This window comes from Erythrolamprus reginae, chromosome 11, assembly GCF_031021105.1.
Source record: "Erythrolamprus reginae isolate rEryReg1 chromosome 11, rEryReg1.hap1, whole genome shotgun sequence".
Classification (NCBI taxonomy): Eukaryota; Metazoa; Chordata; class Lepidosauria; order Squamata; family Dipsadidae; genus Erythrolamprus; species Erythrolamprus reginae.
The window spans coordinates 23,289,003-23,316,851 of record NC_091960.1 but is presented as its reverse complement, the minus strand read 5'-3'; the positions used below and the strand labels follow the sequence as shown (position 1 = coordinate 23,316,851).

The window sequence follows — 27,849 nt, the reverse complement described above, 5'->3', positions numbered from 1 at the left end:
TTACATTAAATACCAAAAGTGTTCAAGTATGTAAACAGCTATTATAATTACAATTGCTCCTTAAAAATCAATTAGCTAAAATTCTTATTAAACCAACTATAACAGTACAGAGACTTGTTTTTCACAAGTAAGGCATCCAGATTTCTGAATTCTCCAAGAATTTCTAGGAAAAAAATCAGTCTGAAACCCTGAGAATTAGGTAGAATAACAATTGGTGTACAGCAATATAAGTCAATTGTCTGTGCAAAGATCAAAAGTTCACTTCCTGACATCTTGATCAAAAATTGGAAATGGTCTGCCCTGAGATCATAGATGCTGCCAGTAAGCCTCTATAACTGTGATAGTGAACCTATGTTACGAGTGCCACAAGTGGAACGCGGAGCCCTATTGGTGGGCAATTTTCACCCTCTCCAGACTCCTAGAAAGGTTCTAGAGCCTGTGGAGAGCAAAAAACCCCCCAGAACTTCCGGTTCAATTGGAAGTTGGCAAATGGAAAGTTTCCATCATCTGGAGGGCCTCTGGCCATTTTCTGCCTCCCCAGCCTTCTAGAAAGGCTCTGAAACCTGGGGAGAGCAAAAAAGGGGCATGCCATTGGCTGTGGAGAATGGGGGTGGTCATGTGCACATGCGCGGGGGCATGGAATTATGGGTGCGGACATGCTCCTGCACAACCCTCCCCCCATATTCCCTCCCCTTTTGGCACATGAACAAAAAAAAATTGCCACCTTGAGCTAGATCAGAGGTCTTCAAACTTGGCAACTTTAAGACTTGTGGACTTCAACTCCCAGAATTCTCTAGCCAGCTTATGCAAAGTTGAAGTCCACAAGTTTGAGGACTCCTGAGCTAGATGAACAAATGGATTGGTTGAATGGGTTGTCAAGTTTGTAGGCCTCCCATGATGTCTTACATACTTTACAGATAAGTGATGTGATTTATTTTAAAATTAGTAAACTAAATTAAATGTTCTTGGTTCAAAAGATGGATAGCCATTTCTATTTCAGAGGGGCAAAAATCTCAGTTTATTTTATTTCTAAAATGTGCATTTTTTCCTGTTCTCCAAAGCCAACAAACTATTCCAGAAGTTTCCCTGGGCAGCCTAGTAGCTGAGAAAGAGAGAATTTAGGTCAGCAGCAAACAGTTTCTCAATATTCTATTAGATCATATGTGGAGAAATGAATCAGAAAACATGTGACATATAATTAATAGCAATCAACCCATCAATAGCACATAATTAACTACTGGAGTGTGCCAATGCAGAGCAAGGGTGGGTTTGCCATGGCTTGTGGAGTTTCAGTCCAGCTAAGTTGTCGAGCAATGAGAAAATCAGGACTTAAAAACAGATTATCAGTTGGCATTGATGTATGGAATTCACACAAGGATGTAATATAGATCATGGTGATATTTTTCATCTATTGCATGCCTAGCACCAACCTCCTAACACAGAAAACATAACAGGAAGAAAGTGAGGAATCGAAGTTAATGGTTTTCAAAGTTTAAAGTTTAACCCTGTGGTCTCCAAAATATAGTTTGTGAAGATTCCTATGAAATTTTGGGAAATAGGTTAGGGTAAACCAAGATAAAATTGAGCCACATGTTAAATGATCTCATTGATATCAGACAGATTTTTATTATCCAAAATTTGATTTTTAGTTATTAATAATTTGCCTTGTTTTGTGCCTAGATTCCCTCTTGACCATTCATAGACCATCAAGATGAATGTCAGTAATGAAGGCAGATCATCAAATCATATACATCCTCTTCTGTGCCATCCTTGGCTCCTGCAAATGAAAACACCAATTTTTCAAGCAAGGAACTTCATTACTTCATTGAGGCTAGGACCTTCCTCCCTTAGCCACCATGTCTTAAGTTTTATTTTACATTTCCAACTTCTCTTGATTGGAAAAAACATCTCAATACCAGTTTTACCAAATATCTTTCTTGATAGTGAGGTTGGGTTAGAAAGTGAACAAAGAACAATGTATTTTTGACAAATAATTTAGGTGCTTTCCATTAAAAGAAACAAGATAAATGAATATGGCAATTGAAGACTGCCCTCTCTCTCCTGGATAGAAGAACCACCAATCCCTTGCAAAAGAGTCAGCAGACACCAGAATCAGGGGTGAAATGCTACCAGTTCGGCTCGGTACGGGTGTACCAGTAGTGGTGGTGGCCGGTGGCTTGGAGAACCAGTAGCAACTGCAGACTGGATGTTGCCATTTTTTATTTTTAACCCATTGTGCATGCACAAAGTGTTCTGCACATGTGCAGAGGGGGAAACAGTGCGTGTGTGAGTCAGGCAGGGGTTCCTACTTACCACCACTACTGGTGTGAAGCTCCGGGTGACTGGCATACGCAGAAGCAAAAGATTGCCAAAATCTCATGCATACATGCATCTGCTTGCAAAATTTTGTTTCCTGCACATGCGCAGAAGCAAAATCTTGTGGGGATGTGCCCACCTGCTGGTCACCTGGAGCTGCAGGCACATCGCTGGTTTTACTACCACTGCACAGTGTAGCCTGTACCGGCTAGCAACCCAATACTGGTGTGAGTGGAGCACAGGTGAAAAAGCACACACGCTCAGAAGCAGACATGCACTTCTGAACCAGTAGGGAAGGTAAGTAGAATTATTTGGTTTCAGAGCTGCAATGTTTTGGAGCTTGGGAACTTTGGATGGGGAAGAAAACACTAAACTCATGAAGGTTAAGTACGAGTGATGCGGTTAAATCAGAAAGGCAGATGGGATTGTAATGGACCACTCTGAAGAAGGGCGTGGCTGCCTGATTGGAACATAAACCCAGGGGTGGGCTGCTGCCCAGATTGGGGGGGAATGCAGTGGGGTAGCAAAAATGGAGCTCCACCCCAGAGCACCCAATCTGCACTGAAAGATCTTGAAAGAAAATGCAGGGCATCCTGTATAAGCCACGCCCACAGTGTGGTAGTAAAAAATTTGATAGCCCTTCACTGCATAAACCCAGAACGGATTACATGGCAAAATCCAGTAGCTATTGAAACCTGAACAAGCCAAGCTAGATGAATCTTGTTTCCCCCTAATCACCTATAATTGACACCATTTCTCACACTTCTCACATTTCCAGCTTAATGGAAAGTGTTGGCATTGGAATCGAGCAATATGGATGATGCCCAAGCTCAAGTTTTTTATTTCATGGATGTATATTTATTCAAGCTTCCCAGGTTTTGAAGGTTCTCCACATTGTGAATTGCTCATGAGAGGTGAAGTGACTGGCTTATAATCTGACCCATGAAAAATCTGCCCACCTATTTCGGTGGTGTCATGTTTACTTGGGGACAGGGAACAATTGTCTCTTTTGAGAAGGTGCGTTTCTCCACTTTCTCTGCTGTGACTTTGACCTTGGTCTTGAATGCTCTCCTTACATCTTTTCCCAATAAGATAGAAAGCTTCCAGGAGGCTAAGTAGGACACACACACAGGCAGTAATAATCATGAACAGAGTGAAGATGTTCTTTTCTGTTGGCCTGGCTATGTAGCAGTCAACTAGGTTAGGGCAAGGTGAGAGAGAGCATTTGACCAGAGGAGGAAGCTTGTAGTTTGGGTACACATGGTAAAAGATAAACAGGAACACAATGTCCACTGCAGCTTTGAAGAGGAGACTGAAGAGGTAGGTCCACCATAACCCTCCACGCTTCTTGCCTGGAGGATAACGTGGTCTGAAGTGATCCCCACATTTCTGCAAACGTTTCTTCAGTTTGGCTTGCCGATAGGCTACATGCATAACAACCAACAGAGAAGGACAGGTGACAAGGATGAGTTGCAGGGCCCAGAGTCGGATGTGAGAGATTGGAAAGTAAAGGTCATAGCAGACATTGGGACAACCTGGCTGCTCAGTGTTACAGTCAAAGTCCTTGTTGTCATCTCCCCAGACTTTCTCTGCTGCCACTAAGTAGACTAGAAGCCGAAAGATGAAGACAACTGAGAGCCAAATACGCCCAAACGCTGTGGAGTATTTGTTCACTCCACCCAAAAGGTCTTCCAAACCAGACCAATTCATCTTGGTTAATTTCTTTTAGCAGAGTCTGAAAAGGGAAAGACAGTGTGGTTAGAAAGTTTTGATCTCATTGAGATGATCTAAGCTGGTTTCCTTGAATCACATAATCTCCAGGGATGTTGAGTTTAAACTTAACAATAAATTCTACAATTGGTTAGAAATTAGAAAAAATAAGTAAATTTACAAACGATTGTAAATGTAAATATTATATCAAATGACAATGCGATGGAATAATATATACTTATAAGTATTATAAGTTTTATGTCGATGTCACAGGAATGAAAAATGTTAATACATGCATACATGCATACATACATACATATATATAAACTTCAGCCTGAAGATGGTGAATGTAATCTCACCGAAACATTGCAAAGACACTCAAAATATTACATGTGAAAAATCTGAACTCACAACTATATGTATGTATGTATGTATGTATGTATGTATGTATGTATGTAGATTTGTTTTCATAGATTTTCAAAGCAGCACAAAGCTAACAACTTCAGTCTGATGATGGTGAATGTGATTTCACCGAAACGTCGCATAGACACTCAAAATATTACATGGGGTAAAACCCGAACTACTACTATTATTATTATTATTATTATTATTATTATTATTATTATTATTATTATTAATTGTCACTTTAAATGTACACTAATCATTTAAAGTGAAATGAAATTTCATTGTATAACACTCTCAAAGGGTTACTACCTCCAATATACAGCACATAAACATAACAAATAATTAAAATATAAAAATAATATAAAATAAAATAAAAAATAAAAATAATATAAAAATATATAAAATAATTACATAAAATATATTTATGTATTGTAAAAATGTAAAAGTGAGAGAAAGAAAGAAGGAAGGAAAGAAAGAAAGATAGATAGATAGATAGATAGATAGATTATACCTGCATACCCACATACTGTATATGGTGCAGAGAAACAACACAGACTACTTTAGATGTATATATGTAAATAGAAACTTGTCTTTTCAAAGTTGTAGTTCCTTCAGAGAATGTTTGGAATATTCATCCATTTTAACACATTATGTATTAGATCACTTTAACCTAATATAGCCCCCCCCCTTTTATTTTTGGGCTTCTTCATAGGTGTCTTCAGCAGAGTTAATGTGAAAATGGTGACAGATGATGGTATTGATATCATAACCCAAATCCTGAGTAATATTTGGCATTAACAAATGGAGTCATGTATTACAGCTGATGCAATGTTACATGGGAATGACCCTGGGAGACAGCACAATGTGACACAGCCAATGGATTAGCCAATGGCAGTTAAAAGGCAGTTTAGCTTTGCAGCAGGAATGTGAACGGGACAAGAATTTCGGTAGGGACCCTCCCTAGTTTCTTTTTTAAAAATCCAAAGTTTTAGAACCTATACACGCACCGAGGATTTGGATACCTAATTAGTTTTCTCTGGCTAGTATTCTGAATTTCTGGAATGAAAGGCTTTCTTGCACAATTTGGGCGAATGACTGCTACTGTCTGAAATCATCAAATAACCATCCAGCTGGGGTCACCCATAAAAGTCTACAGTTAATGAAGCAAAAATAAAGGCATGTTAGAAGCCTGGAGAGAAAGAGCTTCATCAGAAACTTGCTAAGTGACTTTGAAATGTAGTTGAGGGAGAGGAGGACGATGACAAGCGAAGGAATCTTAATTAGGGCTTGAGAGGGTATTTTGCTCCTTTTTCCTCTTAAAGACCTCTCCTAGTAAGGCAAATTGGCTGAGAAGACGGAACAAAATTAATATTTGCAATAACGGCCCAAGGGTTCAGGAACCAGTCAAAGGTGTTTCAACTTCAATCCTCCTAACCAGTCAAGCTTTACTAATTCATCATAGACAACACACTCCTAAGGCTGCTATTGCTACCCTGGGAGAAAGAATGGAAGTTGTGTCTTAGAATTTTGCTTCCCGAAATGTACATTCTTGGTCGTTCGCCAAAAAAGGAGTCATCTTCTTGCTTTTTAGGAGAATTATTATTTTTGAATGAGGGACTGATTCAGCTCTTGACGGCATTCCTGGAGTCTCTTCAGAAGGAAACTGATCCTAGGGCAGTGATGGCGAACCCTTTTTGGTTCATGTGCCAAAAGGGGTAGGGGACTGGGGGTGGGTGCTAGCATGCATGCACATGCCCACATCCCTCCCCAACATGCATGTGCATCCCCTGTGCTTCCCCCCCCCACGCATATGCACAGGCCTTTCTGAAGCCTGGTAGGTGAAAAAAATGTGTTTTTCACAACTTCTGGTTTGTCCGTTGGGGGATTATTTTTTTTTGCCTCTTTGGCTTTAGAGAAGCTTCCCTGAAGTGTCCAGAGGACGAAACAGCCTTTGCCAAAGTCGAAAATCAGCTGACCAGCACACACATGCATGCTGGAGCTGAAATGGAAAAGTCTCGTGTGTTCAATATGGCTCAGCATTTAGTGATGGGCTCCTATGGGAATGGTCAGGTACACAATAGCTGTAGCAAAATTTTGAATTTATTTATTTCTTTCTTTCTTTTTCTTTCATTCATTCATTCACTCATTCATTCATTTATTTATTTATTAGATTTGTATGCCGCCCCTCTCCATAGACTTTGCCTTTTCCCTTCTGGGCTCTGGGTATGATTTTCCTATTGCAGTAAATGAGGTTGAAAGTGTATAATTTTAGTAGAGCTGCGCATGTATGTGTGTGTGTGTGTGTACATACACACACAGTTTATATAGTAGATAATGTATATTTTTGTGTGCTTGTGTGTAATATGCACGTACACATATTGTGTATATACATAGAATTAAGTAGTATAGTTTGGATGTTCAGTAATAGTCAATCAAGAGGGAAATCGTATCTCTTTGAGGCGAGGAGAGGCCAGGCACCCAAACCCTAACCCTTGATGTGAGTGACGTCAAGTTGACCACCTTTAAGCCAGTCACATGATTTTTAAGCCACCCCCAGTCACATGATTGTCAAGCCACTCCCACCTGGTCACATGGCTGGCAAACCACACCCACCAAATAAGCCACACCCACAGTGTGGTAGTAAATTTTTTGGTAGCCCTTCACTGTCCGCATGCCACCTGTGACATGCGTGCCATAGGTTCGTCATCACAACCCCTAGGGCAAATAGTATATTATGTTTTCTGTTGATATGTAATATCTATGCTATGCTGGCTGGAGAATTCTGGGAGTTGAAGTCCACAAGTCTTAATGTTGCCAAGTTTGAAGACTTCTACCCTAAGGGGAATGCATGCAATTCCTGAACGTTCTAAGACAGGGGTCTATGGAGATTTTCAGTCATCAGGGTCGTGGTTGTCCCAAAAGTGCTTTTTTCAAGGGGCAAATGGACTTTCTTGTTTTTCTTTGAAGACATTTCACTTTTGATCCAGCAGTCCATCCATTTAAAAGACAAAGGCCACTCTTTTGAAGACAGCAAAGTCCACATTTTGGACAAAGAAGACTACTGGTTAAAAGAAGGGTCAAAGGAGCTATCTATGTAAAAACTGAACACCCTTCTCTCAACAGAGGGGGAAGGATATGACATCATCTATCTCCAGTCTACAGCACAGTCCTGTTAAGATGTACCAGAAGGCTCTCACTCACTCCAGCTGACCTTAAGAACTCGCTAAAAGAATGCAAATGACCAGCTGTTTGCAAGGAGTATAAATCCTTCCATTCTCCACTGCATCTGGAAGGAGAGTCCAACATGGATAATTTACCAATCTTATTGGTAGAGACTGAGTTAATTTAAATATTTAAATATGAGGTAGTCACCGCCCCTTAGCAGCCCCCAATACCTCAGTTTTAAAAACTCAGTCTTAGTGTAGAGACTGTTGAGTTTTTCTTCTGTATGAAGTACTATATAATAATAATGTAATAATAATAATAAAAATATTAATTTTTATGTTTTTCTCCCCTTTCTATTTTACAACTGCTGTGAATGAAGAGGGGATTCCAAGGGGTCTCTGCCCTCCGTGGGCAGAAGCACCCCCACCGTAACTCTCCTCGAGCTTCACTTCCCTCAGTGGGTACCATGCTGAACGAGGAGCATCTCAGCCTAGGGTCCCCGGCCTCAGTGGTCATACCCGGCTGTCAGCTGAAGGTGAGGGGGTCCGCCCCCCTCACTGGGAAGCTTGAAAAGGCGCAATTCGGCAAAAAACTGAAGGCGGCTTGCTTTGGCGCCGGGCCAGCGCCTCTCAGCTGTTCGGCGGCTATTGCTTGAAGTTGCTGCGGCTGCGGCCGCCGCCACCACCCCAATCGCCGAGCCGGAAAGCCGCTTGGATCGGCTAAATCGATGGCCTGAAGGAGCGAATCGTGGGGGGGGCATGGCCCTTACAGGGACAACATCCCGAGGAGGAAGGCGGCAAAATGAGCGTGAGTCGCCATTTTGGGGCGAATGAGTTCCCGCGCCTGCCATGTTTGGGCGGGCGAATGGTTGCTCTCCGCCCAATCACTGGGCGCGACCAAGCCTTACGGCGCAGGCGTAGGCTCTGAGGTGCCCAAACGCCATTTTGCAGGCATTTGGTCAGTGACAGCCATATCTGTCAACGTGTCTCTTCAGCCTTTCTGTCAAAAATAAAACAACTGTTAACTGTGAGTAATGGAGGAAAAGACCTTAGAAAAAACATCTTCCCCCACTATAATGCCTCAGGATAAAGGCAAGGGGAAGTCCAAAGACAAATCTAAGGCTCCAGCCTCTTCTTCGATCAAGGAGGCAGAGAGGCGCATTAAAGCATTGGAGCAGAGGCTGGAAGCAGCCCTCTCAACTCCGAGAACCGCCTCTCCCTTATTGTAGTCCAGGGATCAACCAGCCCAATCTGTTTTGAGACCATCAGAAACTTTATCAGAGAGAGATTGGTCTCCAGAGAGGCAGCACCCTTTTATGCCTCAGGTTGTTCCTCCTTCTGGGCCTCAGCAACAGAGACCAGGGTCTGCCAGCCACTCATTGAGGAGTGCACCATCGGCCACCTTTACGCCCACTGCGGCTGGGCTGCGTGTGCAACCTGATACCTGGCAGCAGATGTCCCCTGCCTTGCAAGGACTCATCTCTGATGCTTACTCACAAGGGATGGCTGTGGGGGTGCCACAGAATGTCCAACACCCCCACCCAACACAGCCCAGAAACCTGTGGGCTGCACCGCCTCCCTCGGGTATGGGGTCCTGGATGGAGGAGCCGTCACCCTTAGAGGACACCGAAAAGGAATATGACTTTTCGGATGATGAGACAGCTCCAGATCCTCCTGTGACAGCTGGGCTCTTTAAGGCTCCCCTTTTCAAGATTCTGCTCCATAAAGCTAAGCAGGTGGCAGACTTACCGGGTCCAACCAAGGTTACTGAGACCTCAGATAACCCTAAGCCATCGGCAGTACTATTCAAGGAGCCCCAACCCGAGACTGATCATGTGCCATCCTCGGAGATATTTAGACAGAGCATCAAACGCCCATGGCAGCAGCCTGCAGCAGCACAAGGTCCTTCGGTCATAGAAAGGAAGTTTTATACCTTGGATGATGACATGGAGAAGCTGCTGGAATTTCCGCCCATTGACCAGCCGGTAATGACCTTGATTTCAAAGGCTTTGGTACCATCTGAAACCGGTGATATCTTGAAGCCGGAAGATAGGAAGGCGGAGATTTTACTGAGGAAATCTCACCAAATTGCAAGCTGGGCGTTTCGGGCAGCGACCGCAGCTTCATTTTTCAATCGGGCTTCAATAATGTGGCTGCAGGAGGTACAAGCCCGTCTAGGTCCAGAAGAAGGCCGCTTATGTCAGGACCTAAGTAAATTGTTGGCAGCTGCGGAATTCTCAGCGGATGCCACCCTCCATGACGCTAAATTTTCGGCTAGAGGAATGGCGGTGTCGCTGGCCTCCAGATGCCTCCTTTGGCTGAGGAGCTGGCCAGCGGACCTGAAGTCCAAGTGGAACCTGGCATCATCTCCATACCAAGGGGAAAAGCTCTTTGGAGAAGCTTTCGAGCCTGTCCTCATTGAGGATAAGGACAAACGGAAGACCCTGCCTAGAGCATACAGACGCCAGGAAAGAAGGCCCAATCCCTACGCTCGCCATCAGCCATTTCGGTGGGACTCCGCTTCGGCGGTGGGGCAGAATAATAGGTCATACACGCAGAACCAGTATGGCCAACCCACCTTTAGAGGGGACCGCGCGGCCTTTCAAGATAGGCCCAGAGGGTACCAGCAGGCTCGGCGTCCTTTCAGAGGGAACCAAAGGGGATTCAGGCGCACGAAATGACTTGGCTTCTTCACAGCCCATAGGAGGCAAACTCCAACATTTCAGCGCCTCCTGGAGGAATACCTCCTCCGACAAATGGGCAATAGCCACGATATCCCGATGACTGCGCCTGGAGTTCCTGCAGCCCCCACCGAACCGGTTTGTCACTTGCCCGTTAACGCGAGACCCGCTGAAAAGACGCCATCTACAGCTGGAGATAACTCATCTTCTCAACATACAAGCGATAGAGAAGGTACCAGAACATGCCAAAGGCACGGGATTCTATTCCATTGTGTTCCTGGTGCCAAAGTCATCAGGAGGGTTCAGGATGATCCTAAACCTGAAATTCCTGAATACCTTCATTCGATATCGCAGATTTCGCATGCATTCCCTGCAATCGATTCTGTCTTCAATTCAGCACAACGATCTTCTCACCTCTATCCACCTCAAAGAGGCTTACCTGCATGTTCCGGTTTGGCCAGCTCATCGTCGATTCCTCAGGTTTTGCCTCGACGACGTCCACTACCAGTACCGTGCCATGCCGTTTGGCCTGTCATCGGCTCCCCGTACCTTTACAAAGCTGATGGACATCCTGACAGCACATCTCAGGTCCCAGTCCATACGGGTCATGGCGTACTTGGACGACATCATCGTTCTGTCCAAGTCCATGGCCCAAGCGCAGCAAGATCTGGCGCTCACACGGGAAGTTCTGGAATGGCATGGGTATACGGTAAACGAGGAGAAGAGTCATCTTCATCCTACCACAAGGATCCAACATCTGGGGTCCATCATAGACACCGTAAAAGACACTGTTTCCTTGACTCCAGAAAGGTTACTCAATATCCGGAGGTTGGTAACCAGTCTAAGGCGACAACGACAGATACCGCTGGCAACATTATCCAAAGTGCTTGGGACTCTTGCCTCATCCATAGGGATTGTTCCATGGGCTCGGCATCACATCAGGGGCCTGCAATGGTTCCTCCTTCCGGCCCAGAGAGACAAGGTGAGTCACTCGCACCGGAAAGTGAGACTTCCTGCAATAGTCAAGCATTCGCTAGGATGGTGGTTGTCCCCAGCGTTGCTTCAAGGTTCTCCTCTTCAAAGTCACGAGTGCGTGATCATCACAACAGATGCGAGCCTGTCTGGCTGGGGGGCTCACATGGGTCCTCATATGGCTCAGGGCCTATGATCTCAGGAGGAGTTAACCCCAGTCAATATCAACTTTCTCGAACTCAGAGCAGTTTTCCTAGCTCTTCAGGCCTTCGCTCCCTGGGTTCAGGACAGGCATGTCCTGATTTTAACGGACAATGTGGCCACAAAGGCCCACCTGAACCATCAAGGGGGTACGAAGTCACATCGCCTCATGATTCAAACCACGGACCTTTTCGATTGGGCCGAAACTCATCTGGCCTCATTAACGGCGGAGCATATTGCGGGGACCAGCAATGTACAAGCAGACTGGTTGAGCAGGGCCACTCTGGATCCTTCGGAGTGGCGTCTGGACCCAGCACTTTTCAAACAAATAGTGCTTCGATTTGGGCTTCCGCTGTTGGACCTCTTCGCAACCCTGGCCAGCACCCAATTGGAGAGGTTTTACTCCCGGTTTCCAGCACCAGGGGCGGAGGGGGTCAATGCCCTTTGGTCAACCTGGCCCCAAGGTCTACTGTACGCCTTTCCCCCAATGTGTCTCATCCAAAGAGTATTAGACAAAATAATTCGGGAGGGGGTAGAGGTGATAATGGTAGCTCCCCATTGGCCGAGACGTCCTTGGTTTGCAGACCTAGTAGCCCTGTCGGTGTCTTCCCCATGGAGGATTCCGGACCAAGAAATAATGCTGTGTCAGGGGTCAGTTCCCCATCCGAACCCTCAGTGGTTCAAACTGACCGCCTGGCATTTGAAAGGGCAGGTCTAAAACATCAACTTTTGCCAGATGATGTGATATCTACCATGCAGGCAGCTCGTCGCCCATCAACGGTGAGGATCTACCAGGCCACATGGGCGGCCTTTTGTAGATTTTGTTCGAACCACCACCTTGATCCGGGGGAGGCTTCGATAGTGTCCATCTTACAATTCCTACAGTCAGGGGTCGAGAGAGAGTTAGCTCCAAATACCTTGAAAAGACACTTAGCTGCTCTGGCAACCGTCATTCGGTTACCTCACGCTCGATCGCTAGCACAACATCCTTGGATTAGGGATTTTATTAAGGGCGCAATTAACACTCACTCACCTCCAGTACACAGATTCCCGACATGGGATCTTTCCCTGGTACTCCGGGCACTTACAGCGCCTCCCTTCGAGCCGATGAGGACGATTCCTATACGATTACTCTCGCTAAAGACAGCCTTTTTAGTGGCAATTACGTCAGCATGCCGAATGTCAGAACTGTCGGCTCTGTCTACGCGGGCAGATTTGTGTGTATTCCACCCAGACAGGGTTGTGTTGAGGTTAGACCCATCATTTATTCCCAAGGTTAATTCTGGGTTCCACAGGGCGCAAGAATTAGTGCTGCCAGACTTTTGTACACATGGGCAGCATCCTCTAGAGTTGAGGTGGCACAAGGTAGATGTTCGGAGGGCCTTAAAAATCTACATCAGACGGACTGGACATTTCAGGAAATCTGAAAGGTTGTTTGTGTCCTTTGGCCAACGATCAATGGGTCTTGCGGTATCATCAAGATCCATCAGTCGCTGGCTAAAGGATTGTATTGAGGAAGCATACAAAGCTCGGTCTCAACTATCACCGACCGGGGTGACAGCGCATTCCACCAGAAGTGCAGCCATGTCGGCTGCTTGGAGTACTCAGGCGTCCATTGAGGACATTTGCAGGGCGACTACGTGGGCGTCTCCTACAACCTTCATACGCCATTACAAACTAGACTCAGTAGCTTCGGCTGAAGCTTCATTTGGGAGACGGGTTTTGCAGCAAGTGTGTTCAACTCCTGCGACCGTAGCTCAGCCTTTTCCCTCCCATGGGCCGTAATCTTTGGTATATCCCATGTTGGACTCTCCTTCCAGATGCAGTGGAGAAGAACCATTGTACATACCTGAACGGTCTTCTCGATGCACTGGAAGGAGAGTCCAAACCCACCCAGCATGGTTGTTTTCGCCAGGTCGCCGGAGTCTTGGGGTCACAAGTTGCACATTTATGAGGTTATATGGTTATTGTTCAATAAACAGGTTATCCTTAAACTGGCTTCGTTTTTAAAACTGAGGTATTGGGGGCTGCTAAGGGGCGGTGACTACCTCATATTTAAATATTTAAATTAACTCAGTCTCTACCAATAAGATTGGTAAATTACCCATGTTGGACTCTCCTTTCAGTGCATCGAGAAGACCGTTCAGGTATGTACAACGGTTCTTCCCCACTATCCAGTCAGAGCCGAAGAAGCTTCTTGGATGAGAAGTGAAATGTCTTCAAAGAAAAACAAGAAAGTCTAGTTGCCTCTTGAAAAAAAGCATCTTTGGAATAAGACAGGGGTCCTTAACCCCTGGCCATGACTCATTAGGAACCGGGCCACCAAAGCAGTGGGCGAGTGTGCACAGGTTCATTTGCACATGCATGAGTTTTAGATTCTGCACACATCACCATTCCCCTCCCCCTGCTGAGACTACTGAGTCTGCAGAATCAAAAAGGTTGGGGACCCCTGTTCTAAAACTTAGGAAAAGTCCTAAGGATATGAACAGTTAAATAGTGGGACCAATTATTAACAGAGTAGTGTGTACTCTGTAGGAAAGGTTCTTTGAAGCCCCTAAGTGCAAAAAACGGCCCAATGGGCAAACCAGAGTTCAAAAAACCAGATTTCCGGTTTGCCAGTTGTACTGTTTTTGCACCTGGGACTTCAGGAAACTTCCCTGAAGCCTCCAGAGTTTGAAAAAACAGCACAATGGGCAAACTGGAAGTCCATTTTTCTGAACTTCCGGTTTGCCCATTTGCCCATTTTTTCACCACCCCAGCTTCAGTGAGGCCTGTGCGCATGCGCACATGGGTGTTTATGTGCATGCTCAGGAGGGAATGGGTGTGGACATGTGCATGCACACTAGCACATACATGCACCCCTTTTGGCACAGGAACCCCAAAAGGTTCACCATTACTGTTCTATGCCATCTGTAATTCCATTTATTTATTTATTAGATTTGTAGGCCGCTCCTCTCCGCAGACTCAGAGTGCTATGATATTTCTAGAGCTGAAGACAACTTTGAAGCTCAGATTTCCTATTAGGAAAAGCTCCTGGAAGGAACATTCTGATTAGGTCTTTTTTTTGGGGGGGGGGATTTAATTAAATGCGGGAAGCCCTGGGAGGCTGCAGAGCTGCAAAAAGTCTGAAGACAGAACATTCACACTGGTTATCACATCCACAAAAGTAGCTTTTTTACTATTTCATTCCTACCTACAGGATTTTCACTAGGTTCTTCTTCTGCACTGAGAGCAATTTCAGAATTTAATTCTGTTTCATCAGTTGAATGGAGATTGGTAGAGAAAAACCCCAGGGGGCTTTTCGAACATTATCATATATCACTTGCTTATATAAGGACTAACTTTAAAAAGAAAAAAAGGGTGGTGGGGGGGGGAAGGAATCTAAGCCACAGCAGCTAATAAAACAACGTGGCAGGAAGGGAGAATGACTCACAAATGTCTGATCCTTCAGATCAGCAAACCCATCAACTTCTGTCGTTTCAACTTTTCCACCGGGAGTGAATCAAAAGAAACGAGGTGTCTTTCGAATAAATAAATTCCGCTCCACATATATCTTCTCCCTCCTCTTTCTTGAGCCAAGAGGGAAAACAGTAAGAATAAGAAATTAATTTTTGCAAAAGAGGCCTTTCACTTCCATATGTATTTAGAAGTCAAAAAGCAATAGAAAATGGTGCAGGAAGCTGCTGAGATTGCAGTATGTGCTGGACGAATGAATGTTAGAGGATCAGAATAGCATTGCAAGACTATTGAAAGATCTCTTGTTTTGAAATCATGCTCATTAAAGTTAGTTTAAAGAGAAGAGAAAATGGAAGGAGCAGGATCCTTAATGCCCTCTGAGCTTGGTTGTTTTCTTGCAGAGTTTCATTACCAAACTAGGTAATATTATCAGTGTCTAGAAGGGAGTAGGGTTCCCCCTCTGTTTATATACTCTGGTTTGCCCTATTGATGTTGGTGGGTGAGTTTTTAGTGGTTTCTTATTTAGGTTGTTGTTGTCTGATTTTTTTTTGTCTGAGTTGGAAGTTCCTTGTTTGGGATATTGTTTATTGCTTTATTGTTGGTCTAATTTTAATCTTAAACTAGATATTAATCTGGGTGTATCTGGGTGCTGGCTAGGAGGTATTTTGATCTTTTTGATAGTTTTGATTTGAGACAATCTGGGACAAATGGAAGGCATATTTGGCTTGGAAGTGTTTACTTCCTGTGAAGCTGTCCTAAGCATCTACGAAAGACTATATCTGGGACCACTTCCTACTATATACCGATAAGCAACCAATAAGAGCCCACAGAGTAGGTCTGCTTCAGGTCCTGTCAGTCAAACAATACCGACTGGCAGGGCCGCGAGGAAGAGCCTTTGCTGTGGCAGCCCCAGCTCTCTGGAGCCAGCTTCCCCCAGAGATCCGTATCCTCCCCACCCTACTGGCCTTCTACAAAGCTGTAAAGATCTGGCTTTTCTGGCAGACCCAGGACCACTGATCAAATGTGATACCATCTAGATCCGGCCATGAGAGATATTGAAGGATATGTATGGATTTTACTGGGGTTTTAAAGTTACTTTTATACTATTTCTTTTAAATGTTGTTTTACTGTTATAAGCCGCCCAGAGTCCTTGCAGTGTTGGACACCATATAAATCAATCAATCAATCAATCAATCAATCAATCAATCAATCAATGACCCAATCAATCAATCAATCAATCAATCAGAATAAGGATTTGGGAGTTCATATATATGTTTTAAAGCATTTAGTAATCTTATTTTAAAAAACAAATATACAATATACAGCCAAGCATTTGGTTTGTCATGTGGGCCATCCAAACTACTAAGCATGATGGAATGTTGCCCTCTCAACTCTTCCAGTTTGGTTGCCTAGAATTGGAAAGAAATATGGCATGCTCCAAATCTTGGGGTTGATGGTTTTGTACATACAGTAATTTCTAACTCATGATGCTTGGTATTCAGAGCAGTAATTTCCCACCCACCCCACTCTCTAAAATGCCTGGATCAGCCAGTCTGGCAGCAGAATTTTTATGTGAGAAGATCATTCCCTTCGAGAAGAACAGCCAAATGGCTTTTTCGTGGCATGAATGGTCAAATAATGCACCACATTTGATTATACCCATTTTGAAATATCCCTCGCTTCTAAAATGAGATTCATTATGACAGTGATCCATTTGGGAAACTTGCAAATAGAATAATACCCATTTAGAATTACTGTGTAGGGGGAAAAGACATGTATTTGAAAGAATTGCATACAAAAAGCATATATTAGGCATAGCTGTGTATAAAAATACATCTGTTAAGAAAAAATGCATTTGTCAGAGAAATCTGCAAAAGATGGATGTAATGAAAAGCTGCATACAATTTATAAAAGTATTAAATATGTTGGAATTTGGTTGAATGAATAAGTACATGGCTTACTTATGTACAAAGGATTTACACCGACTCACCCATAATTGCTTCCATGACTAGCTAACCATAGTGTAGTTAAGGCACTAGGTGAGAAACTGGGAGATTGTGAGTTATAGTCCTTTCTTGGGCATGAAAACTGGCTGGGAGACTTTGGCCCAACCAGATTCAGAGGGTTCTTGTTATGGGGAATATATGAAGAGAAAGGAATACTGCTGCCTTGAGTTATTTAAAAAAATAATATTTATAAACATGATATGAATTAATTTATTAATTAAAATAATGCTTTGTAGTTATGGGAGTTGTTGTCTAATTTATCTGGAGTGCATCAGTTAGGGACAAATATTCTATATCATAATAATGTTATTGCTAGTTTGCATCTGAACATCTAATTCATACTTTTCTTATAAGGTTTGTTTGGAGTTTTCACAAAGCTACTAAAAAAACCCATATCTTTTGAATTAAGTCATATAATTTGCTACTTTCCCCCCCAGTTATGGTCAGCTAGATGTCATTATGAGCTTATATGTGTGGTAACAATCACCCTATGCATTGTGTAGCCCTAACATCTTGCAAAGCATCTGTAACTGTACAAAATAATACAACTGGTGTTCTTGGAAATCCATGAAAATCTCCCAATATGTATTTTTATTTACAACTACCTGTTACACAGCTGGCTCCAGATGGTTATGGAACATAACCAGCTCAACTATATTAAGAAGATCTCAGCACATGAGTAGAACTGTTAGCAAGAGGTGCATCATAAAGGACATAAGAAATTAGTTGTTACAGCCAAAATAGTTAATGGGGTGCCACCTAATTTCAGGAATGTATCTAATAGCCTACATAAATTCAGGTTATTCCTAGACTGTGAGCAGAAGCCATTCTTTTCATGTTTGTTTTCTTCTCCATACCAATGCAATTTTTTCCTGAAATGCCCCACCCATGGAAACCCTGTGAAGTTTTAAGGATATTGATAAGCCCCAGGTTTAATGACTTTTCATATGTGGAAAGATAGCAATTAAATCAAAGATAGCAATTAAATGACAAGATTTTCTCTATTGCTAACTTTGTTTTTTATAGAATAGAATAGAATAGAATAGAATAGAATAGAATTCTTTATTGGCCAAGTATGATTGGATACACAAGGAATTTGTCTTGGTGCATATGCTCTGAGTGTACATAAAAGAAAATATAAGTTCATCAAGAATCATAAAGTACAACATTTAATGACAGTTTGGGTACACACAAGCAATCAAATCATATTATGTAACAATCATTATAAATTGTAAGAATGCAAACAACTAAATTATAGTCATACAGTCATTTGTGGGAGGAAGGTGGAAGTGTCGGTGCATCTTATACACCAAGTACAGGCATTTTTGGCCTCTTAGAGGTTTGGGGGGGAAAAGATTTGGGGAAAAAATAAGAGAGAAACAGGCCATTTTTTTGCAAAAACGGGGGCATTTTGGCCTCCCCCAGCCCCCCCCGGAGTACTCTGCAGGCCTCCAAACCCTCTGCGTGCCCCATTTTTTTTTGCAAAAGCAGGTGAAAAATGGGCCCATTTTTCTAATGGGCCCATTTTTTGAGGGTTTGGGAGGCTTGCAAACTACTCCTGGGGGGGCTGGGGGAGGAGAAGGAGGAGGGGACAATTTTTTTTTCTTACTTACCTCTTTGAAATATTGGTGTGTCTTATACACTGGTGTGTCTTATAGCCTGAAAAATACGGCACCTAATTCCCTCAATTGTTTATCACACTTAGGGTATTCTGTCTCTTCCTTCCCTCCTTCATAATGTCCTTTCCTGTTCCTTAAACCCACAGGAAGGAAATGGAATATCGTTGTTCACTGCTTTCCTTCTGGTCTGAAAAGTGAATTGAGTCCAGCTGGATGTCAACAAGCAGAGGAGAAATGATAGGAGATGAGAATATGCCCTCATTGATTGATCTGCAGCTGAGACTAGAACAACATCTCTCAGCTGTGGCTAGGGGGACCTTTGCAAAGGTTCACCTAGTGCAACAGTTGCGGCCCTATTTGGATAGGAAATCTCTTCTCACAGTCACTTATTCTCTCATCACCCCGCGGCTCGATTACGCTATGCACTCTACATGGGGCTACGTTTAAAGAACATAAGAAGAGCCATGCTGAGTCAGGCCAAAGCCCATCAATTCCAGCATTCTGTGTCACACAGTGGCCCACAAATTGTACATGGGGATCTTGAGCAGAAAGAGAAGGCAAAACCCTCCCTTTCCCTTGACCCCCAACAAATGGTACCCAAGGGAATCCTGACTGCCTCAACCAACACTTCATTTCAATAACCATTGATACACTTGGCATCCATGAATCTGTCTAATCCTGCCTTGAAGCTATCCAGGCTGACAGCTGTCATGACCTTTTCTGGAAGTGAATTCCATAAACCAATGACCCTCTGGGTGAAGAAATATTTCTCTTTATTTGTCCTCGCTTTCTTACCTGTGAGGTTTTGGGAGTGCCCCCTCATCCTAGTATTGTGTGATAGAGAAAATAATTTTTCTCTATCCCTCTTTTCTATCCCATATCCCACTTTATACACTTCCATCAAGTCACCTCTTAAAGGCCGTCTTTCAAGGCTGAAGAAACCAAGGCATTGCAACCTGGTTTCATAAGGGAGGTGCTCCATTTCCATGATCATTCTTGTTGCCCTTTTTTGCACCTTTTCCAGTTCCACTATATCCTTCTTGAGGTGTGGTGACCAGAACTGTACACAGTACTGTTACAGTACTGCTAAAGAACCTTCGGAGACTACAGTTAGTCCAGAATGCAGCCACGCGAGCTGTTACGGGTGTACCCAGATACACCCATATAACTCCATTACTCCACAATCTGCACTGGCTTCCAATCGGTCTCCGAACGCAATTTAAGGTGTTGCTTGTTACCTACAAAGCCCTAGATGACTTAGGACCAGATTATTCATGGAACCGTTTCCTGCCTCACACTTCCCAGCAACTTATCGCACAGGGTTGGCCTTCTCCGAGTCCCGTCAGCCAAGCAATGTCAGCTCCGGCTCTCTGGAACCAACTCCCCCTGGAGATTTGCAACCCCCCACCCCCCTGACCTTCCGAAAGGCCTTAAAAACATGGGTTTACTGGCAGGCCTGGGGCTGTTGAGCAACAGTTCTCTGCTCTGGCCAGTAGTGATGATTGGAAGATGAATGAATGTTTTTTAATACTGGGTTGTTGTTTTTTTAAAAAAATTGTATACTGTTGTATGCCACCCTGAGTCCGTCAGGAGATGGGAGGCTTATAAACTGAAATAAATAAATAAACAAATAATAAATTGAGGATAGGAGCTCACAGAAGCATCTTTTCAAATGCCCTCTTACAGGTGGTCCAGATTTTGCTACCCGTCGAGAAGAACAAAATGGCACAGAATCTCCTGTTCCTCAGTAAAAAATGAGAATAATTTTATTTTGGCTTCAGGGAGAGATTAATTTTTAAAAAAATCACACTAGTTTGGGAGCTCAGAACAGGTTGGAATCTCCTTGTGGCTCAGTTCACTGCAAGGAAATGGCTAGCAAGTTCAAGAGGAATAGCTGGTAACTCCAGTTGCTTACCCACAGGATCTGACACCTGAGGTTGTTGCCTCATTGTGTTTAATGGAAGGGTTGGCTCAGGCGATTCCTCCTAAACTTGAACTAACACATTATTAATCATTTGGTGGACTGGAAGTTATCATGGCCTAGATACTTTCTTCCATCTCTCAGACCTGAGAACTGTGCTCCATTTTGGAAGCTGGTTCTTCTCATAAAGAAAAGCGTTGTAATTGGGTTATCACTTTTTTAACCATATTTTTAGGAGCAGAAGATGCACCTCCTCCCCCCCCCCCAAAAAAGAGGGTGGAAATGTTAGTGCATCTTATACACCAAATACAGCCATTTTTGGCTTACTGAAGCCCTGCCCTCTCATCCCATTTTTGTGAAAAATGGCCTGTTTTTCACAAAAATGGGGTGCAGAAAGGGTTTGGAAAGTCTGCAGAGTGCTGCTGGGGGGAAGGCAAAAACATCAGTAGTGGGTTGCTACTGGTACGGAAGGGGACAGCACACCTGTAGCAGCCACCAGATTGCACAATTTGCGCACAGCCACTATGGTGCCAGTCCTAAGGGCGAGCCAATTTCCTCCCCCCATATTTTTGCTTTGTGCACATGCACAGAACCTTGCAAGAGCATGCATGCACGCAAGAGATTCTGGTAGTTTCACTGCAATCTCATGCGTGCGTGCTCCCTTGCAAGATTTCAGCATGTCTTTGCTTCCTGCGTATATGCAGAAGCAAAAACACACTGGGATATGCACATATAGTGTGCATATGCAAGAGAATGGAAACTGTGTGCGCAGTAATGGCAATCTGCCCCTGAAAAACACTCCTGGTTTTGCAAAAAAATCCAGATGAAAAATGGGGCATTTTTGCCTTCCCCCAGCCCCTAGGAGCATTCTGCAGACTTCCCAGACCCTCTGCATGCCCCATGTTTTTGCTGAATTTTGCTGCTTTTGCCCAGGTTTGCCTGGTGCACCAGTTGCGGCCCTATTTGGTCAGGGACTCCCTGCTCACAGTCACTCATGCCCTTATCACCTCGAGGTTTGACTACTGCAATGCTCTCTACATGGGGCTGCCTCTGAAGAGTGTTCGGAAACTACAAAGCTTTGAATATTGTTCAGAACTATCATATCTCTAGCTGCTCATGATTGAAGCCCCATGGAGCAGTGGAATTTTGACTGCCTTAGTCTGGATCCAACCTTGATCTCAACTCAACTGCAGCATTCTAATGTAAAGATTTGTTTTTTAGGGGTTTTAAATTGTTTTTTATTGTTTTAAATTGTTGTATGCCACCCAGAGTCCGGAAGAAGTTGGGCGGCTTATAAATCAACCAACCAACCAACCAACCAACCAACCAACCAACCAACCAACCAACCAACCAACCAACCAACCAACCAACCAATAAATAATCAGAATGTCATTAAATTAAACTTCAGTTTCCACTGAAACCATGATGCACTATTGTTGACACTGATTTTAATAGCATGATGTAACTGTCTGGATCCAACCCAGAGCTTGTATCTAAACTTCATTTTTAAAAGGCTCTGCTGAAAAAGTAGCAGAGTGTAATTTTATCTAATGTTTGGTCTTTTTTTCCCTTCGCTATAAATCAAATTGACTCTGTTCTCTTTTGAAAGACTGCAAGTGACTCTTGAAATTTCCTTCATTTTAATAAACGCAAAGGTGGCAAGACCCATTCTTGCTTAATCTGTTCTGTGTCTGCAGAGTCACCCTGGGATCTGCTACTTCAGAATTAAGAAGAGGAACAAAATGCTTTCCCACTCCTAAAACAATCCCAAACCGGCTGCAGAAACCCCAGAAACATTCCAAAGCCTTTGCTTAATTCATTCAAAGCCACAGACTGCCTCTCGGGTTTCTAATGCAAGCTCAGGCATTTGCCTTCCTGCTAAGTTATTCTTTTCAGCCACGTTTCATTTCAAAGACCCAATCGGGATGGAGAACTTTTCCAGAATTGCATCTCTTGGTTTTAAAAGCTGCATCCTCATATGAGCTAAATCCATATTTTTCCAGACACCAGTCTCGGTGCCATGAGAATGTCAAAACACATTTAGCCACACAGTCATTCAGAGGTATATCCCTTCCTTTCTCCATTGTAATAAGCATGAGGGAGGAAAGTCACTTACTTGTTTTGGAATTCCTTCTCTTTTTCAGTGGCTTTTCCCAGGTCCCTCCATCTGCTGCACTGAAATTCTCCTTTCTAGGCTGAAAGGCCATCAAAGTGTCATCGATCCTTTTGGATTCTTGGAGTGAAGAGGAGTACGACAGCAAGGCGGTGGAGAAGGAGGAGGAAGAATATCCCAGCAGCAACATTCCAAGGGTGGAGTTGCATTGCAAGTCATCTTCCTAGCACACCCTGGCGTGTTAGCTTTGTGGTAGATGGTAGAAGCTTGGCGCTCTTCCAGTTAAGTAATACAGGCATACCAGTGAAGGATACAGGGCTCCAGATGCACTCAACTGATTCCATTCGTCAATGAGGGTGCTGGTTCTTTAGGCTGCATTTCTTTCCAATTAGCTAGGACTTGGGAGGCACAGAATAGATGGGGACAAGGCCAATTAGAGGTAGTATTCATCAGTTCTCCGAAATACTCATTTTTTCTGCTACTGGTTCTCCTGCCTACTCAAAATTTATGATACCAGTTCTCCAAACCACTCAAAATTTCTGCTACCGGTTCTCCTGCCGGCTCAGAATTTCCACTACCGGTTCTCCTGACTACTCAAAATTTATGCTACCGGTTCTCCACACTGCTTAAAATTTCCACTACTTGTTCTCCTGCCTACTCAAAATTTATGCTACCAGTTCTCCAAACCACTCAAAATTTCTGCTACCGGTTCTCCAGCCTGCTCAGAATTTCCACTACCGGTTCTCCTGATTACTCAAAATTTACACTACCAGTTCTCCACACTGCTCAAAATTTCTGCTACCAGTTCTTCAAACTGCTCAACATTTCCACTATTGGTACTCCTGACTGCTACCGGTCAAATACTCAAACTTTCTGCTCCCGGTTCTCCTGACTGTTCAAAATTCCCGCTGCCAGTTCTCCACATGGCTCAAAATTTCTGTTACCAGTTCTCATGACTACTGAAAATTCCTGCTGCCAGTTCTCCAGAACCTTCTGAAACCCATCTCTGAACTGATTGTGAGGCAGGGCTTTGCCTTGGTTCCCTTCTCCCTCCCAATCTCTGCCTGTGTAAGGATGAACTGCTCTGAAATTTAAAAAAAATGCTAAGTGAAACTATAAAGATCTCAAGCCCCCCCCGCCCCCCCCCCCCAGCAGCAATCTGCCTGCCAGCTGCCAGGCTTAGGCATGCAGGCACTTGCAGTGAAAGCTGGGGGGAAATTTTAAAACACCTGCAAGCTGGCACGCAAGTTTCAAATGAAAGAAGTATTTTTAAAAAATGCCGGTGCAGTTGGAAGCAGATTGTATAATAAGCCAAGTAATAGTAGGCCAAAGGTAAAAAGGGAAAGGCTAAGTAAGGAACAGCAAAAACAACAACAAAAATAGAACAAAATGAGAACACTTTTGTGATGTACAGAATCTGTAAATAATCTTCTATTTTTTCTTATCTAACAGTGAATTATTTTTGTCATTTTTATAGTCAAAATTAAGGAAGCCTATTGCAAGATAATCAGGATTTAAAAAATGGTAAAAGCTTAGAATCAGCATCTTTTCTTAGTCTTTCCCATATTATTATTATTATTATTATTATTATTATTATTATTATTATTATTATTATTATTATTATTAGGATTTGTAGGCCCCCCTCTCCGCAGACTCAGGGTGGCTAACAACAACGATAAAAAACAGCATGTAACAATCCAATTAATAAAACAACTAAAAACCCTTATTATAAAACCAAACATACACACAAACATACCATGCATAACTTGTAATGGCCTAGGGGGAAGGAATATCTTAACTTCCCCATGCCAGGCAATAAAGGTGGGTCTTGAGTAATTTGTGAAAGACAAGGAGGGTGGGGGCCGTTCTAATCTCTGGGGGGAGTTGATTCCAGAGGGCTGGGGCCACCACAGAGAAGGCTCTTCCCCTGGGGCCCACCAAATGACATTGCAGCCAGGGCAGGCCACGGAGTGTTGCAGAAACGTTAGTGAATCTAGCGAGCCCCACGATGGCTCTCGTGGCTGCATTCTACATGATCTGAAGTTTCCTAACATGTTGAATTCAAATTTGTTTTGTTTGGGATGCCAAGCTGAAAAGAAAATAGAAATGGATTTTACCTGACAAAGCAGTGCATCAGAATAGAGCCAGAAGGGGCCTTGGAGGTCTATTAATCTTGCCTCCTTCTCAAGCAGGAGATCCTATACCATTTCAGACAAGTGGCTCTTTAGTCTTTTCTTAAGAACCTCCAGTGATGAAGCACCTGTTAAGGAGTATGCAGATTGACCCCTGAGTTATCAAGGATACACATTTGCAAAGGAAACGTGGAATTCTAGCAGATATCCAGCAGATAGTCAGTAGATATGACTACTGGCAGATATGACAGTAGACAGTAGATATGACAGTCATAAAAACATGATAGTGTATAAAATAGTTTTTACTTTAGCAAATATTGTATCCAAGTTAAACAGTCCAGTCATATATAGTCAAATCAGTCAATATCTCTCAATACATAAACAATACTACAAGACTTACTTGTACAGCTTACAAATACATAAACTATCATCGAACACACAGTTCTCACTACAGCAATCACAATGAATCCACATAAAAATAAACAGAAAAGCACACACTCAGAGAGAATCATGCTTGTGGCTCCCTCTTATGGCAATTCCTAACATTAACTCTTAAAACCATAGTGCTTCAATGCATACAAGTATTCATTGTTAGCTTGTTTATATATTGCCAAACACAATTGTTATGTACGTAATACTAACAGCACCCAAAACCTCTGAAGACAAAGCTGTTCCACAGGTTAATTGTTCTCACTGTTAGGGAATTTCTCCTCAATTCCAGGTTGCTTCTCTCCTTGATTAGTTTCCATCCATTGTTTCTTGTCCTGCCTTTAGGCAGTTTGGAAAATAAGTTGATCCCCTCCTCTTTGTGGCAGCCCATTAAATACTGGAATACTGCTATCTTGTCACCCCAGTCCTTCTTTTCGCTTGACTAGCCAAACCCAAATACTGCAGCCATTCTTCATGTGTTTTAGTCTCCAGGCCTTTTAATCAACTTAGTTGCTCTTCTTTGCACTTTTCCCCAAGTCTCAACATCTTTGGAAAAACCAAAGTGTGTAAGGAAAACAAAAGCAAAGTGCAAAATTCAAGCCTTCCTGATGTTTAATTATGATTTACTGAATATTTCTTAACTTATTTATATTGTATTATAGCTTATTATTTATTTCATATTTTCACATTAACCACAGGGATTGTGCTAGGTCACTATAGGTAGGTTCCACTTACCTTCGTCCCTTGTTCGCATCGCGATGTTTCGCGCATACGCTCCCTCTGCTTGTGCAGTTCTGCTTCTGTGCCTGCTCAGTAGCTAGAACCAGCCTGAAATACAGTAAGACCTCACCTATCGCGGGTGTTACGTTCCAGACCCGGCCGCGATAGATGAAATCCGCGATGGGGAATTTATCGACTGATAGTACTTATTTAAGTATTTATATTGTAATTGTTTGGTAAGTTTTCATTGTTTTAAGTGTTTATAAACCCTTCCAACACAGTATTTATTTTAGATACAGTATTTAAATACAGTATTTACAATTTTAGATATATTTTTTTTAAAAAACCTGCCGATCGAGTTCCGCGGGCTGTTTAAATCTGCCGATTGACTTCCTCAGAAACCCCGCGAACCAGCAAAGATCCGCGAATGATTTTTCTCATTAATATTTCTTGAAAACCCGTGATGAAGTGAAGCCGCAGTAGGTGAAGCGCGATATAGTGAGGGACTACTGTACAGCTGAGGAGCTGATCAGCTATACAGTGGTACCTCTACTTAAGAACGCCCCTACTTAAGAACTTTTCTAGATAAGAACCGGGTGCTCGAGATTTTTTTGCCTCTACTTAAGAACCATTTTCTACTTAAGAACCTGAGCCTAGAAAAATTTCCCAGGAAATTTGAGAGTGGCACGAAGGCCCAGCCAGTTTCCTGCCATTCCTCCTTTAATCCCAGCCATCTCTGGCTTTTCTGGGCTGTCAGAGGAGCCTTTCGGTGGTGCTTAAAGATGGCTTTGGAAACCAGAGTGAACCAAGCATTTTCCTTTCTCTGCGTGCTTGGAGAGGGAATAAACCACTTCACTTTGCTGCCTATCATACCCCTGGCGCGAGGTTGCCTCTTGGAGCGTCTGGGTGCAGAAAGGCAAAAAGGGTGCTCACCTCACCTTCTACCTTTGGCAGCAACTGTCCTCCTCCTCTTCTTCCTCCTCCTCCCACCCAAATTCCAAGCTTTTATTTCTTTCCCAATGGGTTTGCACACATTATTTGCTTTTAGATTGATTCCTATGGAAAAAATTGCTTCTACTTAAGAACGTTTCTACTTAAGAACCTGGTTATGGAGTAAATTAAGTTCTTAAGTAGAGGTACCACTGTCCTTCGGGTGCAGGTGCGGATTCCCATTACCGCTGCTACCGGTGCATTGTGCATGCAGTTTTTCTTCTCCTGTGTACAGGAAGCAAAATATCATGAGAGGATGTGCGCGCATGAGGTTTCGGTGATTATTTTTGCTTCTGTGCACGCAGAGAAGCCAAAAACCACCAAAATCTCTTTTGCACATGTCCCCTCTCAAGATTTTCTTTTCTTTGCATGCACAGAAGCAAAAACACACTGGGATGTGTGCATGCACGCAGGAGAACAGACGCTGCACATGCAGCGCCACTTTCATTACTGGTGCACCGTCTTCAACTGTACCGGTAGCAACCCGCTACTATTCGCATGAAGGAATAAAAGTAAGTATAAATCTGGGTTCCCTTTTCAAGAGGCAGCAGAGGAAAAAAAACTTCCAACAGCTTGAAATATTTTTTTAAAAAGAAGATATGGCGGCACCCACAGACCGGCATAAACTGTACCGGATCCATGACACTATTGTGACATCAACAGTAAGTCACTACCAGTTCGGGCGAACTAGTGTGAACCGGGAGGAAGGCACCTTTGTGATACATAGAGGTGAACCCTTCTATCCATGAAATATTATGAATATACAGATAGTCCTCAACTGACAGCAGTTCATATACTGACCATTTTAAGTTACAATAGCACTAAAAAAGTGACTTATGACCATTTCACACTTACGACCATTACAAGCATCCCCATGAACATGTGATTTACATTTGGATGCTTGACAACTGATTCACATTTATGACAGTTGCAGTGCCTCGGGGTCATGCGATCATGTTTTGAGACCTTGTGAAAAAGCAAAGTCAATGGGGGAGCCAGATTCACTTATACGGA

At 43.3% G+C, this 27,849-nt stretch overlaps 1 protein-coding gene across 1 annotated transcript; it reads right to left on the bottom strand.

Annotated features, from left to right (window-relative positions):
* Nucleotides 1–568: 568 nt before the first annotated feature.
* LOC139174447 (gap junction beta-5 protein-like) lies at nt 569–22,808 on the bottom strand. Its single transcript, XM_070764820.1, has 2 exons — nt 22,568–22,808; nt 569–4,051 (listed from the first exon to the last, which is right to left on the bottom strand). The coding sequence occupies exon 2, from the start codon at nt 4,024–4,026 to the stop codon at nt 3,175–3,177; it is 852 nt and encodes a 283-aa protein (XP_070620921.1). The 5' UTR covers nt 4,027–4,051; nt 22,568–22,808; the 3' UTR covers nt 569–3,174.
* Between the last annotated feature and the right edge of the window lie 5,041 nt (nt 22,809–27,849).

Coding starts and splice junctions, on each gene's coding strand:
- LOC139174447 (XM_070764820.1), bottom strand. CDS start 4,026: ATGAATTGGTCTGGTTTGGAAGACCTTTTGGGTGGAGTGAACAAATAC.